The sequence below is a fragment of the Artemia franciscana genome, chromosome 6 (assembly GCF_032884065.1).
Source record: "Artemia franciscana chromosome 6, ASM3288406v1, whole genome shotgun sequence".
NCBI classification, from domain to species: domain Eukaryota; kingdom Metazoa; phylum Arthropoda; class Branchiopoda; order Anostraca; family Artemiidae; genus Artemia; species Artemia franciscana.
This window is the reverse complement of record NC_088868.1, coordinates 12,667,825-12,685,171: the sequence shown is the minus strand read 5'-3', so window position 1 is coordinate 12,685,171 and position 17,347 is coordinate 12,667,825. Positions and strand designations below refer to the sequence as shown.

The 17,347-nt window shown below is 34.2% G+C and overlaps 1 protein-coding gene across 2 annotated transcripts in view; it reads right to left on the bottom strand.

Annotated features, from left to right (window-relative positions):
- Positions 1 to 17,347, bottom strand: part of LOC136028066 (GTPase Obg-like) — a gene marked incomplete in the record, with an annotated part of 43,678 nt that overhangs the window by 18,029 nt on the left and 8,302 nt on the right. Inside the window, 3 exon segments of one of the 2 annotated variants that reach the window (XM_065705669.1) lie at positions 5,202 to 5,348; positions 7,199 to 7,421; positions 15,031 to 17,280. In XM_065705669.1, the coding sequence (XP_065561741.1) occupies positions 5,202 to 5,348; positions 7,199 to 7,421; positions 15,031 to 15,098 (438 nt within the window). 2 annotated transcript variants of the gene reach the window in all.

Genomic DNA, 17,347 nt, shown 5'->3' with positions numbered 1-17,347 from the left:
AAATTTTGATATAGTTTTTTTGTTGAAAATAGTCTGAAGGACAAATAACAATGGTTCCATCTTTAATAAATCCCTCAGCTATTGGGTCTAGGGCTATAAGTTATGCTAGTTGTCCATTGTTAACATATAAGGGTATTTATGGAAGTCGTGGTTGTATAAACTTTGGAGGGGCTCATTCGATTGGGAATTGATATTTCTAGTTCCTTTATTAAGAATAGAAAGAGATCAGAGGGCAGTCACCCCACGCCCTTTTCCCACCAAATACTTCCGATCAATAATTGAGATAGCATTTTGTTCAAAACAGTCAAAAGGTTAAATAACTATGATCCAAGCTTTGATCCCTCCCCAGCCCTCTGGGCGAGTGATATAAATTATGGTAGTTGCTCATTGTTAACATATAAAGTTTTTATGGAAAGGGTGGCCATATTAACTTTGGAAGGGGCTCCTTCAATTGGAAATCGAAAGTTCCAGCTCCTTTTTTAAGAGTCCATGGTGATCAAAGAGAAACCAGCCCTTCCACGCTCTTTTCCCCCAAATACATCTGGTCAAAATTTTGAGATAGCCATTTCGTTGAAAATAGTCAAAAGAACAAATAAATATGATTACGGGGTTGACACCCCTCCACCCCAGGGTAAGGGTTGTAAGCTATGCAAATTGCTTATTATTAATATATAAGGTTTTTATGGGAGGGGTCGTCGCATTAACTTTGATTGGAAATCGTAAGTTTTAGTGCCCTTGCTAAGAGTCAAGAGCGATCAAAGGACAACCAGCCCACCTCCTACGCCCCTTTTCCACCAAAAGCATTAGATCAAAATTTTGAGACAGCCATTTTGTTCAAAATAGTTCAAAAGAAAAATAACTATGCCTCCAAGGTTAACAAACCTCTCCCAGCCTCCCAGTAAGGGCTATAAGTCTTGCAATTTTCCAGATGCTAACATATAAGGATTTTTACTAGAAAAGAGGGCATATTTGATCCTGAGTCTCCAAAAGGGTTAGGGTATTAAGGTAAAATTTTAAGAAAATGTTAAAAGGGATGTCAAACACAATCAAGACACTCTATGTGCTTTCTGGTTTTGAAAAGGTAGTATCAGTAATATCTAAAGAGCGATTGAGGATATTAAGTTGGAAATTTCAAGGTATGTTAAGAAGATGCTGATGAGAGATTTTAGGGTAACCAGCTCCCCACCCCCGCTCTTTTTACGTGCCCTAACTAATCCCCAATAATTGAAATTTCGGAATTATGTTTTGTTCAAACTAGTCAAAAGGTTTAATAGCTATACTTCCAGGAATGCCATGCCCCCATAGTCCCAGGGTAAGGATTGTAAATTATCCAATTTGCCCACTGTTTACATGCAGGATGGGCATTCGGAAAAGGGAAAATATTACGGGCAATAAGGTGTATCCTTACAAAATCTTGAGGGTCATGTAATACTAAACCAAAGAGCACCCAGTTTATCAAAAAGAAGGATCTGCAATATTTTAAGAACAGCTCAGGGTATTGAGTTAAAATTTTTGAGGCATGCTAGTGTGATTTTGAAAAGTGATTTGAGGGCAACCAACCCTCTCCCATACCTTTTTAATTGAAATCCCTCCAAAAATATTGGAACAAAATTATGTAACAGACATGATGTCCGAACTAGTCAAAAGCTCAAATAACTATGCCTATGGGGATGACATAACTGCCTTTGGAGAGGGATGCGGAACAGAGTAAAACACATTGTGTGCGTGCTGATTGTCAGAAAGACGTACCATCAATATCTAAGGAACAGTTGAGACTATTAAGTGGAAAATTTCAGGGGATGTTGAAGAGCTATTGAAGGGTAAATGTCCCCTTGTCCTTTTTACATGCTCCCTTGCCTCATCACTGATCAAAAATTTAAAAAGCGATTTAGTTCAAAACAATCAAAAAGTCTAGTAGCCTTGCCTCCGGGGATGCAATTCTTCCCACAGCCCTCAGGGCAAGGATCGTACTTTGTGTAATTCACCCTTTTTTTGTATGCCAGAATTATTATCATGAGAAAGGCGGATTTGTTATTCTAGGTGTGTTTGAAAATACTAAGGGTGGTGAAGTGAAACTTTGGGGGATGTTAAACTAAATCTAAAGATACTATGTGTATCCTGTTTATCAAAAAGGTGTATCTCAATATCACAATAACAGCTGCGGGTATTAAGATTAAACTTTCTGAGTATGTTGAGAAAAATGTAAAAAGTGGCTGGAGAGTAGCGAATCCGCCTCCCATTTTGATTTTAGTTACCCTCCTTCCAAAGATATCTCATCAAAATTTTTTAAGAGCCATCTTGTTCGAACTAGTCAATAGCGTCTAATAACTATTATCTCCTTTAAAGCTTATTTATTCATTTATATTGTATCTGCTATACGTTTCTTTGCTATGATTGTTTATTTAATTTCTGTTCGTTTTGAGTTTCATTTATTCTTTATTATAGTTTTTGGTCGTTTTGAGTTTGAATTATTATGAGAGTTTATTTCTGCTGATCTTAAGTTTAATATGGCTCTTTACTTTTCTTCAAAACTTCTTTTTAGAATTTCTTTTAATTAATGAGAAAAGAATGAAAATCAATATTAAAAAATTTTTAAACCAATATTTTGTAACTATATAGAATGAATGAAGACGGAAACTAAATTCCATGATCGTCTTCAAATAATTCATTTATTTTAGTCTAATTTCTGTATAAGTTGGGAAAAGCAAGGGACTTAATTTGGTTAATCAACTGAGGCCATGAAGTAGACACAAAAGTTATCTCTAATTCTTTTTAATTAATAGAGGGACTAATTTTAATTGAAATCAAAAACATAAAAGTATTTGTAGCCTTTAAGTCTGTTCTTATAAATTATTAAAGACGTTTCTAAATCTATTTCAGTGTTTTTCTGTTATTTAGAACTGTTTCTGCTTTTTGAATTTTAAAAACTTGTTAATTTTTCATGAGAAAAAAGAAAAGTTTCTTTGCTTTTCTTTTATACTTCATTCAATTACCATATTGCATTTGCCAGTCTAATACTCCTTTAAAATCTTGTATTTTATTTTTAATTTTTACACCCAGAGATTTCATAAAACGTTGTTTTCGCAAATATCCGAAATTGGTGAATGTCAACATTCACCGAAAATGCCCAAAATACCTTTTTTTTATCCTTGGATTTAGTCAGCGTTGCCCACAGTATAAGTATTATGAACAGCAGCGAAAAGTCCTAGACTCTCCAATAAAGATTTTCGACAAATATCAGTCTAGACCTCTCTTCATGACTCCACCTCTTCGCGCAAGCGTAACGAAAAATGTTTAGTGCATTACATATGCAGTGATCTTTATCTTACATATGTGTGATCTGTGATGCAACTGAGACTATTGCTCTGACTACTCTCGTCTGTTGATACATTAACAAAAATCGTGCTATGCAACAGACAAAATTTAATGATAATTGTCAGTTATCGTTAGTTGTTTGGGTTTATTTGGGCGAAGGACATAAGTTAAAATTAATTATGCAGTAATCAATTTAGCCATTTTTCTATACACATTTTTATTTCTATCTCGTATATCAAAGGAATTCCGTTTCTCTATTGCAATTAAATGTTTGATGAAAAAAGTCAATAATATCATTTTGTTCTGAATCAATAGCTTATTAACTTATAGGCTGTATCTGCACGGTTTCAACTTTGAGCAGTCAATACAGTTTTCAAATTTGACAAACGTTTTGGAAGATTTTTGACGTTACACAAAAAGAAAACTGTAGGTCATCATATTTGACCTTTGGACCACCCTTAGGAAAGGCAGATACCCCTACCCTTACATCCCCCCTTCTCCATTTCTAGGTTGTATATCCATATATAATTTGCAGAGATGCCATATTAGCAACTAATTACCATAATAGCCGTAATTATCGTAATTACCATAATAATGGGTAATGGGTCGAAATTATTCACATTTTTCTTAGGTCCGTCAGATCGATATTAAACAAAAAGAATGCTCATATACCTTCTGGCTGAAATACAACTGATACATCCTTTTAACATCCTGTGTGGGCATTGTGTGTTTCGATTTAATTCCATGTAGTTTCAATATTTCCCTAATTTTTCACCTTAATAGCCTTAGTTTTAGTAGCAGCAGTAGTAGTAGTAATAGCAGTAGAAATCATAGTAGTAGTCGCATCTTTAGTGGCAGTAGTTGCAGCAGAAAAAGTAATAGTGGTAGTAGTAGCATGAGTAGAAGCAGCAGCAATAGAATGGAAATATTTTCTTTTGGTTAGTTCAATATTTCCCACTGCGAGCCCTGTTGGTCCCAACTTTACACACTAAACTGTTCATAAGATATGGCTGTTAATCCCTTTTGTGAAACCTTTATACAGACGACGCGTTGTGATTTAGTTCGCTCCCCCTCCCCAAAAAAACTCGAAAATTTTACCGCTTAATATACCGAATATACTGCTTAGAAGTATAGATACAGATACACCAACACCCATATCATATATAAGTTGGATATAGGGAAACGGATTCTCTATTTCGGTCCGTCATATTTGGGTATTAGGTATTTCGTTGCACTACGTATTTCGGTCCCCTTCGGTCCTTCAGATCGATATTAGACAAAAAGAATGCTCATTGTACCGCTTACAAGTACAGATACAGATACATCAACACCCATACCATATATAAGTTGGAAATAGGGAAACTGATTCCCCATGATCTCATTGCTTTCTGTACATTCTACATGAATTTACGTACATTCACACAAACCATTTCTTTCCTGAAGCAGTAGAAGATAAAAAAAGAACAAAGAAATAGGGAAACGTTTTTAAGACAGTGGGGAGGAAAAAGTATAATATTTCGATTGGATACCCGACAATAATCATTAGCCAACTTAATCTCAAACCAAGAAAATAATTGAAGTATCATGAAATATAATTTTTATAACTATAAGTCCTAACTTCCCTATCACTTCTGGGATATATTGAATTCTACCTTCCCTATCCTTTGCAGGATATATTGACTCCGACTTATGTATTTTTTGCAACTTTTTGCATTCGTAAGATATAAAATTAGTTTTCTTCTTCTCCTAGATGGTTAACATTACTATAAGGGTAAGTGATGACCATAATGACTCGGCTGCAGTGCATCAAAAGGCGCCAAGTGAAAAAATGTAAAGTTTATGATAACATAAGCCTAAAAATACAACATTAGAAATCTTTAACGAACCCTGAAAACGACATGGCCTCCAGACCCACCATCTGCTCCATCTGGTCCAGCCTTGTCATGTATGCCAAGTCTTAAAAGAGAGATGGCACCATCACCTCCTTTTCCAGCTTGCACCGAAATTCTCCGAAAATCTATGACTGGCTTCACCTGAAATAGTGTATTTAAAAACAAAAATTAATACTTGAATGTTTCTATCAACATCAGAGATTAACAGAAAATATAATCGATAGCACATATGGAATACAGAATATATTTCATAAGAGAGAACATGTTCCATAGTTTTCATTTGCTTGGAAGACTGAAAAGTCTTGTTTTTCAAGCTGTCAACAGTAAAAAAGACAAAAAGAAAACAACTCAATTCTCTAATGAAGTACTTAGCCTAAAAACGGCATGAAAGGAAGCGCATTAGCACTGCCTAAGTAAAGAACTATGTTGGCACAATGTATTATTAATTTTTTTTTTTTTTTTTTTTTTTTTTTTTTTTTTTTTTTTTTTTTTTTTTTTTTTTTTTTTTTTTTTTTTTAGACCAGGGCACGTCGTATAGAAAGAATTGTCAGAGAAACTTCAAAAAGGGCTCATTCGAATGGAAATTGAAAAGGAAAGCACCCTTTTTAATTGTCGAAAGTGGCTGGAGGGCCTCCCCAGTGCCCATCATTTCCCTAATATATCCAATTAAAATTTTGAGAAAGCCATTTTGTTCAGCGTAGTTGAAAAGGACCAGAAACTATATTCTTGAAAATGACCCCCCCCCCCCCCACAGAGGCCTCAGGGCATGGGTTGTAAGTTATGCTCTAGGGGCAATGAAGATTTAAAAAAAGGGGTGGTCGTATAAATTTCGGAGGTGGTTCAATGGATTGGCAATCAGAAGTTCTAGTACCCTTTTTGAGTGTAATAGTGATCGGTGAGCTTTTTTAAGAGGATCAGTGAGTGAGTGGCAGCTACCATCCGCCCCCCTCAAACACGTTTCTAGTTCCCTTTTAAGAGTCAAAACTGATGAAGGACAACTAGTCGAACTTCCCGACTACCTCTCTTTTCATTAAAAACATTAAAGATTAGCCAAACAGAGATTAGCCATTTTGCTCAAATTAGTCCAAAGAACATATAAAATTGTCTTTAGGTTAATCCTCCCCCCAAATTTTTCAGACTTGTAAAAAAGTAACAAAAACATCTACAGACAAATATTGGTTGCGTTTTTCAAAGCTTTTTTTGTATCCCTCCCCCACCCTTCGAACAAACATAAACCTTCCCGAACAAAAATCCTGAATACGGCACACTGCAGGAAGAGTAAAACCGGTTAATTATTTGATATTGGCTTTAAACCCTTTTGAGGACTTCTACGATAGTCTCATGAAAATAAAGGCCTTAGCCTTGCTTTTGTTAGGGTAAAACTTGGAGTGAAGTGTAGAATAGATTTTGATAAAAGAGGACCGTGTAGAGCTGTGCTGGTCTGAGTCGGCTTAGTGCTGTAATAAGTTGCTAGTAGTAGCATTAGTAGTAGTTTTAGTTTAGATATTTCCGCTCGTCAAACCTTGACGAAATTGTATTTGTAAATCATGATCAATTTCTGTTGTCTCTCCCTTTAGTCATTTCCTTCAAAAAAAAAAAAAAAAAAAAAAAAAAAAAAAAAAAAAAAAAAAAAAAAAAAAAAACTCCAGAAACTTAACAAAGAATCTCGGCCAAAAAAATCTTCGAAAAATATCAGCAAAAGAAATACCGAACTGTTATACAGTATGAAATATGGGGTTCCTTGACCCCAAGCTCCTGGGACCCCGAGCAAAAGCCCAATTTATCAATAGCTTGAGCTGACATTGTCCAGAGTTGTTGTGTATCTCGATTGCAGAGATCAATCTGAAACAGCTTTGTGTTTTTGAGGTTTTAAGAAAATCTAACTGATATTCTTTGGTACGTTTTGTTTCAACATATAAATATGGAGAGCTAATAGAATTTTAATACAACATCAGCATGGAAAAACCAATAAAATAAAACTTTGAGAAAACCTTAGTCAAGTTAGATTTCCCCTTAATGCGGCGAAGAGCTCTTGGGGCATAGTCTGTGGTTTTATCATTACTTCCTTGCCAAATTTGCACCATCTTATTTGCTGAAGCCATGGATCTAATTAGATATGCACATCGCTCGCGGGTGGACACATCAGTTACAGAGGCTAGTTTACACAGCGAGAAAGCTGAGGGAAACCTCGCCCGTTTTAATCCATTCATTGTCCTAGAAAAACGTATAGCGTCATAAACAAATTCAAACATAATAACATTTTACAAAAAAACCTATAAGAGTTATACCCACAACTGTTTAAGTGCAGTATGCAATTGCAAGTGTTTCATTTACCTACTTACTATCTACTTGAATTCCAAAATTTTTCTCCAAACATGGGTGAATCAAGAACATCCATTCTCCATGTATATCTTATAGCTTTAAACGAGCAACTATAATATATTTATTTATAATTTTTTCCTTTAAAATTGCTCCATATATGTTTTTTTTTTAAATTGACACCCTGAAATTTCCTAGCCTGAGAAGGTACTCCAGATAGGTCAGGAGCTTGAGAAAATTCGTTTAGAGCTTTAATTTTGGAAACACATTCGTTATAATCCATTCATTGTCCTAGAAGAACATATAGGTCATCCATCACAGCAAACAAGATAACATTTTACAAAAAACTATTAGAGTTATAATCCCAACTGTTTAACTGCAGTATGCAATTGCAAGTGTTTCATTTACCTACTTACTATCTACTTGAATTCCAAAATTTTTCTCCAAACATGGGTGAATCAAGCACATTCATTCTCCATGCATATCTTATACCTTTAAACGAGCAACTATAATATATTTATTTATAATTTTTTTATTTTAAAACAGCTCCATATATGTTTTTTTTTTTTAAATTGACACCCTGAAATTTCCTAGCCTGAGAAGGTACTCCAGATAGGTCAGGAGCTTGAGAAAATTCGTTTAGAGCTTTAATTTTGGAAACACATTCGTTATAATCCATTCATTGTCCTAGAAAAACATATAGGTCATCCATCACAGCAAACAAGATAACATTTTACAAAAAGCTATTAGAGTTATAATCCAACTGTTTAACTGCAGTATGCAATTGCAAGTGTTTTATTTCCCTACTTATTATTTACTAGAATTCCAACATTTTCCTCCAAACATTGGTGAATCAAACACATTCATTCTCCAAGTATATCTTATAGCTATAAATTTGAATGGCTTAAAACTTATAAATTTTTGCCTTTAAAAAAGCTCCATATATTTTTTTTTAAATTGACACCCTGAAATTTCTTAGCCTGAAAAAAGAATCCAGATAGGTCACGGGTTTGAGAAAATTCATTTAGAGCCTTAATTTTGGATTTAACACTTTTCATTTAAATGACGCCATATTTCTAATTTTAATGACATCACATAAGTATTATGATTTAAAGTTCAAAATCCCCCAAAGCTTAACCTTAAAGGCGTAATTTAATAATATAAGTTGTTTGTGAGATATTGCTTTGTCACCTTTTCGAAAGTCCACATGCTCATGGTTGGCTTTGACTTAAAACATCCGCCTAAATATTCTTTAAAAGATTCACCGTAATACTCTTATCTTGCGTAGCAGGAATAGTTGTAGCAGCATTAGTAGCAGTATGTGCGTAGCCCCTTCAATACAAGCTGAAAGTTTCAGCTTTATACCATCAACTATTCCTGAAGCATTTTTGATACGGCCGCTTGACACCCTGTGTGGGCATAGTGTGTTCTGATTTAGTTCCATGCAGTTTCTATAAATCCCGAAATTTGTGCCTTAATACCTTAGTTTTAATACGAGCAGTGGTGGTAGTAGAACAAATAGTAGTAGCCTAGGCTTTTGTTGCAGTAGTAGTAATAATAGTAACAGTAGTAGTAGCATTAGCAAAAGCAGTAGCATTATAATGCAAATATTTTCTTCTGGTTAGTTCAACATGCCTCAAATCAAGCCCTGTTAGTTTCAGCTTCACACACTAAACTGCTCCTAAGATATTACTTTAAAACCCTTTTGACAACCAGCATACAGACGGCGTGTTCTGATTCAGTGCAACTTCCCCCCTCAAAATTCTTTGAGAATTTCACCTTCATATCCTTAGGCATAGTTGTAATATTACTCATAGCAGTAGTATTATTATTATTAGTAATAGTATTAATAGTAATTGCGGTAGTACTAGCAACAGCAGTAGTATCAACATATTGCCTCTTGGTCAGTAGAACATACCTCTCATCACGTCCTTGAAGTTTCAAATTAATACAATTAGCCACTGCTATGACGTTATCGATATGTTTTTTTGATAACCTGTATTTTCATACACTTCTTGAATTTCATATCTCAATGCTCTTAGCCTTACAAGTAGTTGCAATGGAAGTAGCAGTAGTAGTAGTAGACTAAATCTATCAGTAACAGTAGCATTAGCACTAGTGTGCACCTAATGCCTATTGCCTTTTGACGATCTTTCCCTTTAAGCATTCTCTGAAAGTTCCAACTTAATACCCAAATTAATTCTTGAGACGCGCTTTTTGGGCAATAGGTATGTCCACATTAGGAATGAAAAGGGTCATTCCCATCTAATGGAGCTACACCCTAGACAGCTGGAATATGAAAACCTTTCTAATACTTTGATTTGGGAAATATGGGAAATAGGTTCTACGAGATAACCAATTCCACATGCGAAAAATTCCCATGTGCCGCTTACCAGAATGTTTAAACTCTTGATCACGTCTTCCCATATGGCTGCAATAACTGACATGCAGGGGAAAATCGATTACTAGAAAGTGCTTACATTTGATATGTAACTGCTTGTTAAGTTATGCTTTAGAGGATATTATCAGATAATTTTGCTATCAGAGATAGAATAAAAGCGAGAGTACCATTATGGTTAGAATATGCTACAACTTCATACATGATCGGAAGTTTTTCCTTTTCCTCTTTACTACACAGAATTTTATACCTATATTCACGGTATTCTTGAATGAGCACACCTATGCGCATTAGCTACAAGATGCATAAATTGCATTAATGAAATATTAAGTTTAATCCTGGATCATTAAATCTAAAGGATACCAACTTTTGTACTTAAAATTTTACAAAGCATCATCAAAACACAGAAAAGCAGTTAAAACTCAATAAGCAAAAAAACAAAACATGAAAAAACCTGATAAAGGATAAAAATATGAGCAAAATAAGCGTGAATTAAAAAAAGACGGGGGAAGCTAAGAAAGCCTAGCAACCAATTCCAGAGGGGGTGGTTGTTATTAGAGGTAAATTTAAGCCTTATTAAGAACTATTTCTGAGAGCTTTCAATGAAAATACCGCGTTGCTTTGAACCAAAACTATGCATATTCACGCCACCTTGACAATATGTGGCTGGCCCACCTCTAACTCTTAAAAAACGAAGTTCTGATTACAACATATTCTAGTCAATAACAAGAAAACAGTTTGATTTATATATATTTTTATTAATAAAGACATTTACATACCTACATTGTATTTACTGCCACACTTTACTCTTAGGTCACCTAAAATATTTAACATTAAACAGAAAAATAATTTTTCCACTTTAAAATCAAACAACCAAGCTAGGAATATTCGTATAAATTTCAGGAAATCCATCCTGAGCTAACGTTGATATTGGAATAAACTGGCGGATATTTTTCTATTCGAAGCTAAACAACAACAAAGTCTAAATAATTTTTTTATTTATATAAGTATATTTCTCTAAAAAACCTTACAATTATAAAATTAATACTCTTAAATTCGCAAAATAAAAAAAAAAAAACACTGCGTTACTCTGAAATTCACATTACAAAATCTTCTGCAGGCATAAAAAAGACTAATCTTCGCCTACGACTAACCTTGGTACTTGTGTATTTTTCCGAACACACTCAATAAGTTTGCTTTGTTTGATCAGAGTAAAACCGGTTTTTCTCTCATATTCGGTTATAATTAGCTTATGTTTTTTCGTGAAATAAACTACTATGCATATAAATTTTAATTAATTATTTAATATATGGCAACGATAACGTTAGGTATTTAGTATAATGTGTTTTGGGCGGCCTGCTTTCCATAATTCTTTGTTGTAGTTTCCATAATTTTGTTACTGAAGTATAACATTTTCTTATATTTTTGTATATTTTATTACGATTAACCTAACTTTCTTTCTTGAGTGCGTGTGAGATGTATACAAATGCCCTAACCTTTTAAATGACAACAGACGAAAAATTCGCGCGCTCTTAAAGAAAGAAAAAAGAAAGTTGATTTCGTTAATCATCTCTCAAAGCGTTTGATCAGCCTCAGTCACGCTTAAGAAAACTTCAATCAACCCCAGTTACCTTTGGAATTTGATCTTAGATTTAGGTTAGGTTAAAACCCAAAGGTTTTACGAATTAATAAAGAGTTCATAATATACCGGCTAACAGTTGAGATGACATCTATTTCCAATGATAGCAATAAAATAAAAACCCCAACAATCCTGATTAGAAAAGATGTGATTAAAAAATGAATAATCTGGAGAAGATGAAAAACAGTAGTTTTGTTTAAAAAGCACATAAATACTCCTTTGAACAATTCGAATGTTAGCTTAGTGGACCAAGAAATGGATGTGTTTATTTCCTATGCATCATTCTCAATAACAGATTGTCTTATAATCCCGTTATTTTGTTTTATTAGAATTGATATGCGCAGAAACTTCGGCTTAAAACAATTTGTGGTAACAAACTGTGAGTAAGGAACGACTCGGCCAAATAGTAATCGAAACTCTTAAAACGGAGTCTTGATAACAGTAGACAGATGAATCAAAAGAATTGGTTTTTCATGATTATTTCAAATATATAAAATTCATTAAGTTTACGATAATTTATCATACCCATGATAAACTACGAGCCTGAGAAAATTTGCCTGATTTTCAAAAAATGGAGGGAACACCTCCAAAAGGTCAATGAATCTTCATGAAAATCGCACCATCAGATTCAGCGTATCGGATAGCCCTGCTACACAGGTTTCAAGCTCCTATCTGTAAGAATGTGTATTTTTTCCAGAGGAAAAATCACGAATGAGCATTTATTTTTTCTAGGGGTGACCATATCGAACTAATGGTTCTAGAGGATTGAAAGAGGGCTTGTTCAAGCAGAAATTACATCTCTTAGTGTCCTTTTAAGAGACCAAAATATATGAGGACAACTAGCCCCCCTCTAACAACCCTATTTTCCCTGTCATCCGATAAAAATTTGAGATGGCTATTTTGCTCAGCATAGTTGAAATGTCAAGTAATTATACCTCTTGAGAAGACAGGACCCCCCCCCCACACAGCCCCTGGGGAAAGGGCAGTAAACTATGAAATTTGACCATTGTTTTCATAAAGAAATTATTATTGGGATATTTACAGACTTGATTCGGGGGGGGGGGGAAGAATTTTCTATGAGGAGGGAAGTTTGCGGGGATGATTTCTAGGGGACATTTTAAATGGGGGAATTTGCCTGAATTCCGATATGAAATTCTCTCACTTTTATATGAAATTCTCTTTTCTTTCCTATATGTCTTACTTTCTCTTTGACGGCTCAAATTACATGTGAGATATTCTGCCGGAAGTTTCAGAGGGGTTGGAATTGACTGGGGGATTTCCCCACGGAGAGAATAATTTTCCATCGACAACATTATCCATGGGGGAATTTCCCGCGGGAGACACTTTCCATAGTGAGATTGATTTTTGGGGAAATTTTCCACAGAGAGGGGGGGGGGGGGTCTGGAATAATTTGAAAACGATCAGAAATTAAATTCAAAACATGTCTTTTTCAAATTAAAGCAGGCTAAGGAGAATTTTCAGGACTAAGTGTCCACAGGAAATTTTCCGTGAGGAGCTTTCCATGGAGGAACTTTTCATGGAATGGGGAGGCGAATTTCCTGGCATTATTTGAAAAACGATCCTAGTTTTTTTCAACTGAAAGTAAGGAACAACATTAAAACTTAAAATAAACAGAAATTATTTCATATGAAGGGGTTGATCCTCCTCAATACCTTACTTTTTACGCTAAAGTTTGAATTATTGCCCAAAAAACGACTTCCAAAACACAAACAAAAGATTTGAGTCATTGGCATTGGTAATTAATGAGATAATTAAGGATTTACAAATGGTCTTCCAACTTTTAACTGTGATATAAGGTATATTTTATTTTAACAATAATTTTTTCTTTAGAACACTTCTACTAATGAAGAACAATCATCTCCCAAAAGAATGAACTCTGTAAGGCAAAAAATATTATAACTAGTACTACTACAATCGAACAACAACGATTCCCAAAAACAGTAAAACTCTTGACTGTGAACTATCCATTGCTGAAGATCTATGCCATGTAAGTAACATTCATTATTTTTGACATTATTGTTTTGATTTATTAAAGTTTTTTTTAGTTAAAGATTATGTAACATAAACGTTTCACGTAAAGATTCCTCAGTGAGTGTATTTAACTTCCTAGCGTTTCAACTCTTTTCCTAGCTACTCCAGTCTTAAGTACGACTTAAATAATAGCTACTTTAGCTTTAAATAAATTTTTTTATCGCTCTTTACGCTGAAGTTTGAATTTAGTTCCAATTCTTTAAGAATGGCCCCCGAATCACAGAAGTCGTTTAATTAGAATAAATGGCTGTTTTGAAAGTACCAAAAATAAGTTTATGAATCCCCTTATTTATGAGACGAATCCTCTCAATCCTCTCATATACGTAATAATTTCTGTTCGTTTTATGCTTTAATGTTGCTACTTACTTTCAATTGAAAAACTTTTTTAATGTAATTTTTAATCGTTTTTTAAATAATGCTGGGAAATCCGGTACCCCTTTCATGGAAAATTTCCTTCCCCAAGGAAAGTTCCTCCACGGAATGATCCTTCCATGAAAATTCCTCCCCTGACCCTCCACCCAGCAGGAAAAGTCCCCCTGAAGGTGTCTGTATACTTCCCAATAATAAATACTATATGTAAACAATGGGCAATGTTCATAGCTTGCAGCCCTTCCCCCAGGGACTGTGGGGGATTAAGTCATCCTCAAAGACATATTTATTAAATTTTTCGACTATGCTGAGCAACATTGCTATCTCGAAATTTTGATCGGGTGACTTCGGAAATAAAATGAGTGTGGGAGGGGGCCTAGTCCTCCGACTGTTTGGTCACTTAAAACGGCCACAAGAACTTTAAACTTTCTGCTTGTACGAGACCTCTCGCAATGTTCTAGGACCACTGGGTCGATACGATCACCCCTGGAAACAAACTAATAAACATCCATCCGTACTCTTTCTTCTTGCAAAAAAATCCACATTTTTTAATATAGGAGCTTGAAACCACTACAGTAGGGTTCTCTGATACGTTGAATCTGATGGTGTGATTTTCATTAGAATTTTATGACTTTTAGGGGGGGTCTTCCTTTTTTCAAAAATAAGGCAAATTTTCTCAGGCTCGTAACTTTTGATTGAGTACAGTAAACATGGTGAAACTTATATATTTGAAATCAGCATAAAAATATGATTCTTTTTATGTATCTATCTCTATCAAAATTCCTTTGTTTAGAGTTTCGGTTACTATTGAGTTCGCAATCACAAATTGTTTGATCATAAATGGACCTAACTGTCAATAGTACTCCTTGATTATTAGATGGGCATTTTTTTTTTCATTTTCTTAGCTAGGAAGAAAGTGAACATATTACACAATGACATACACGCGAATTACATTTTGAGCCCTTATAGGGGCCCTAGAAAATAATTTTTTACCTAGTCCGTAGTTTTAACTATGATTTAAGGTTAAAAATTAGTTAAAAACTTACAATTCAGTTTTAAAATCCGTTACTTCACAGTAATATATTCGAAATGCATTGATTCGTCCCAAAGGCATACAATATTATGCGATAAACAGTTAAATTTATAAATGTTATTCGAAAATCCCAAATGTTTTCCTGACGTCTGTATATAAGCGCTGGTTTTCTGCTTGATAAATTTTGCGGTAACATAACCATAGTGAATAAAAAAATAACAGATTGCCTTCCTTCTATAAAAATGACGAAAAAAAAGATAAATTGCACAATAATCCAACTGAGAAAAATTAGGAAAGCAATCTATAAATTTTCGCTTACTTTTTCTGTTTGCAATTTTAGGTTACTGCAAAGTTTATCGCGCAGAAAACACGCTCTTTTATACTGACTTCAGGAAAACGTTTGAAGCTTTAGAATCACATTTTTAAATTCAAAACTTCGCGGAATTCGATTGTTATAAGTCAATTCCTTTGGAATGTAAATATGTTATAACCACTTTTTAACCCCGTTTTTAAGTGATGGTTACTTTTTTGTCTATTAATAAAAATAAGGTACTTTTTAGGACCCTTTAAGTGGTCAAGATAAAATTTTCCCCTGGAGAGATTATTACATTTGGAAATAGCATGAAAAAGGCAACGAGTGATGTGTTCACTTGTATCCTAGCTAAAAATGGAAAAAAGTAAAAATTTACCAATAGAAGTTAAAACAAAATAAACATTCCAAGAGAGCCAATGTTTTTCTTTTGGCTCAAAAAAATATAAGATTTGATTATACATAGGAATCATCTATCTACAGGGACATCAATATTAGACCACACCCCAAAGATCAATAAGTGTCTCACCATGTTGACCAAATATTTTTCCTGGGAGATTTCCTCTCGGCTCTGTAGACAAAAATTCAACAAAGAAAAACTGTTGTCTCAGCAAGAACCAACAATTACTAAACTTAATTTACTTCAATGAGTGTCCTTCAGTAATGAATAAAGCAGCAAGAACAAGGCTCAATTTACAAAAGACACATGAAACACCGATCTACTTTACCTAACTTTAACAAAATATTTTTCCTCTAAAAGTTTCCCAAAATTGCTATGCAAGTTTTGAATATCTGCTTTAGACAAAACATACCATAAACTTTGATATACATTTCTGTAGCACTTGCTAGTCTTATTTGTTTTTATACAAATATATGAATCTACTAGATGAACTTCTTTTAGAATATTAGCAAAAAATAACAATGCCTCAGATTTAAATAGCTTCTGACTCAATGGTATGTGGCTATCCCAGAAGCTTATATCAAACGTATATGCAACGGGATATAAAGATTCAGTGACAATTCGCATCATATTCTGTTTAAACACAAGACGCGAATGATATAACAGTCTCCAGTCAGTTTCTTTTCCTAGAGAAAGAATTGCGGCATCAATAAAAACAACGATTTGGCAACACTGATCACAGGCGGAGCCAACAATGTTATTGTCAGTGCTCAGAGTATGCTTCGAGCAGTGGGTATCACAGTCAGAAAAAACTTCTGTTATTTGGTATCCAAAATTATCAAACACGGCTTTAATTCTATCGAAATTCCATCTTTTCAGCTTCACAAAGTGCTTAACAATTGGTTCCTTTAAATTTGTATCAAGTCTTAATTGTAAATGAAGACTAAAGCTATTACACATGTATATTTCATATGGATTATAAGACAACTCCTCAAATTCAAAATTCAAGTCTTTTGGTTGAGCAATATGAAAAACGTGATTCATAAATTGCCAAACAACTGAATCATTCAATGTCCACAAATTATTGTAAAGTATACTCCTTACAAAACAATCTCTATTTCCATAAATGGGAAAACTAGCTCTTTCCCCACCAACAAAAATATAAACAGATGATCCTTCAGTATGAAATCTCTTTTCCAAACTTCTGTAGCCAGTTTCCATGTAGCTATCAATTTTTGGAAATTTTTTAACTTCTTTGAGAATAAAACCACCATAAGCAGCCATTTCAACGATCTTCCATGAATTTTCCCAAGTCCTATAGACTGTATCCTCTGGTATTCCCCCCTGACCCTGGCAAAGTGACACACATACTTTGAAATCTTTCGAAGATTGAATACTTCCTGCACTAGTAAAGAATAATTGAATTAGCTCTCTATTTTTTTGGATCTTCATTTTGCCACCAACATGAGGGAAGTTGAAAACAATTCCAGATAAAATAGGAAACTCGTATTTTTTTAAAGCAGTGGCATCTATTCCATGGAGGACAGTAATACCTAAAGAAAATACAAAGTTAATGTATATGTCTGAGACACTCCTATAGCAGTCTCTACCTTAACCAGC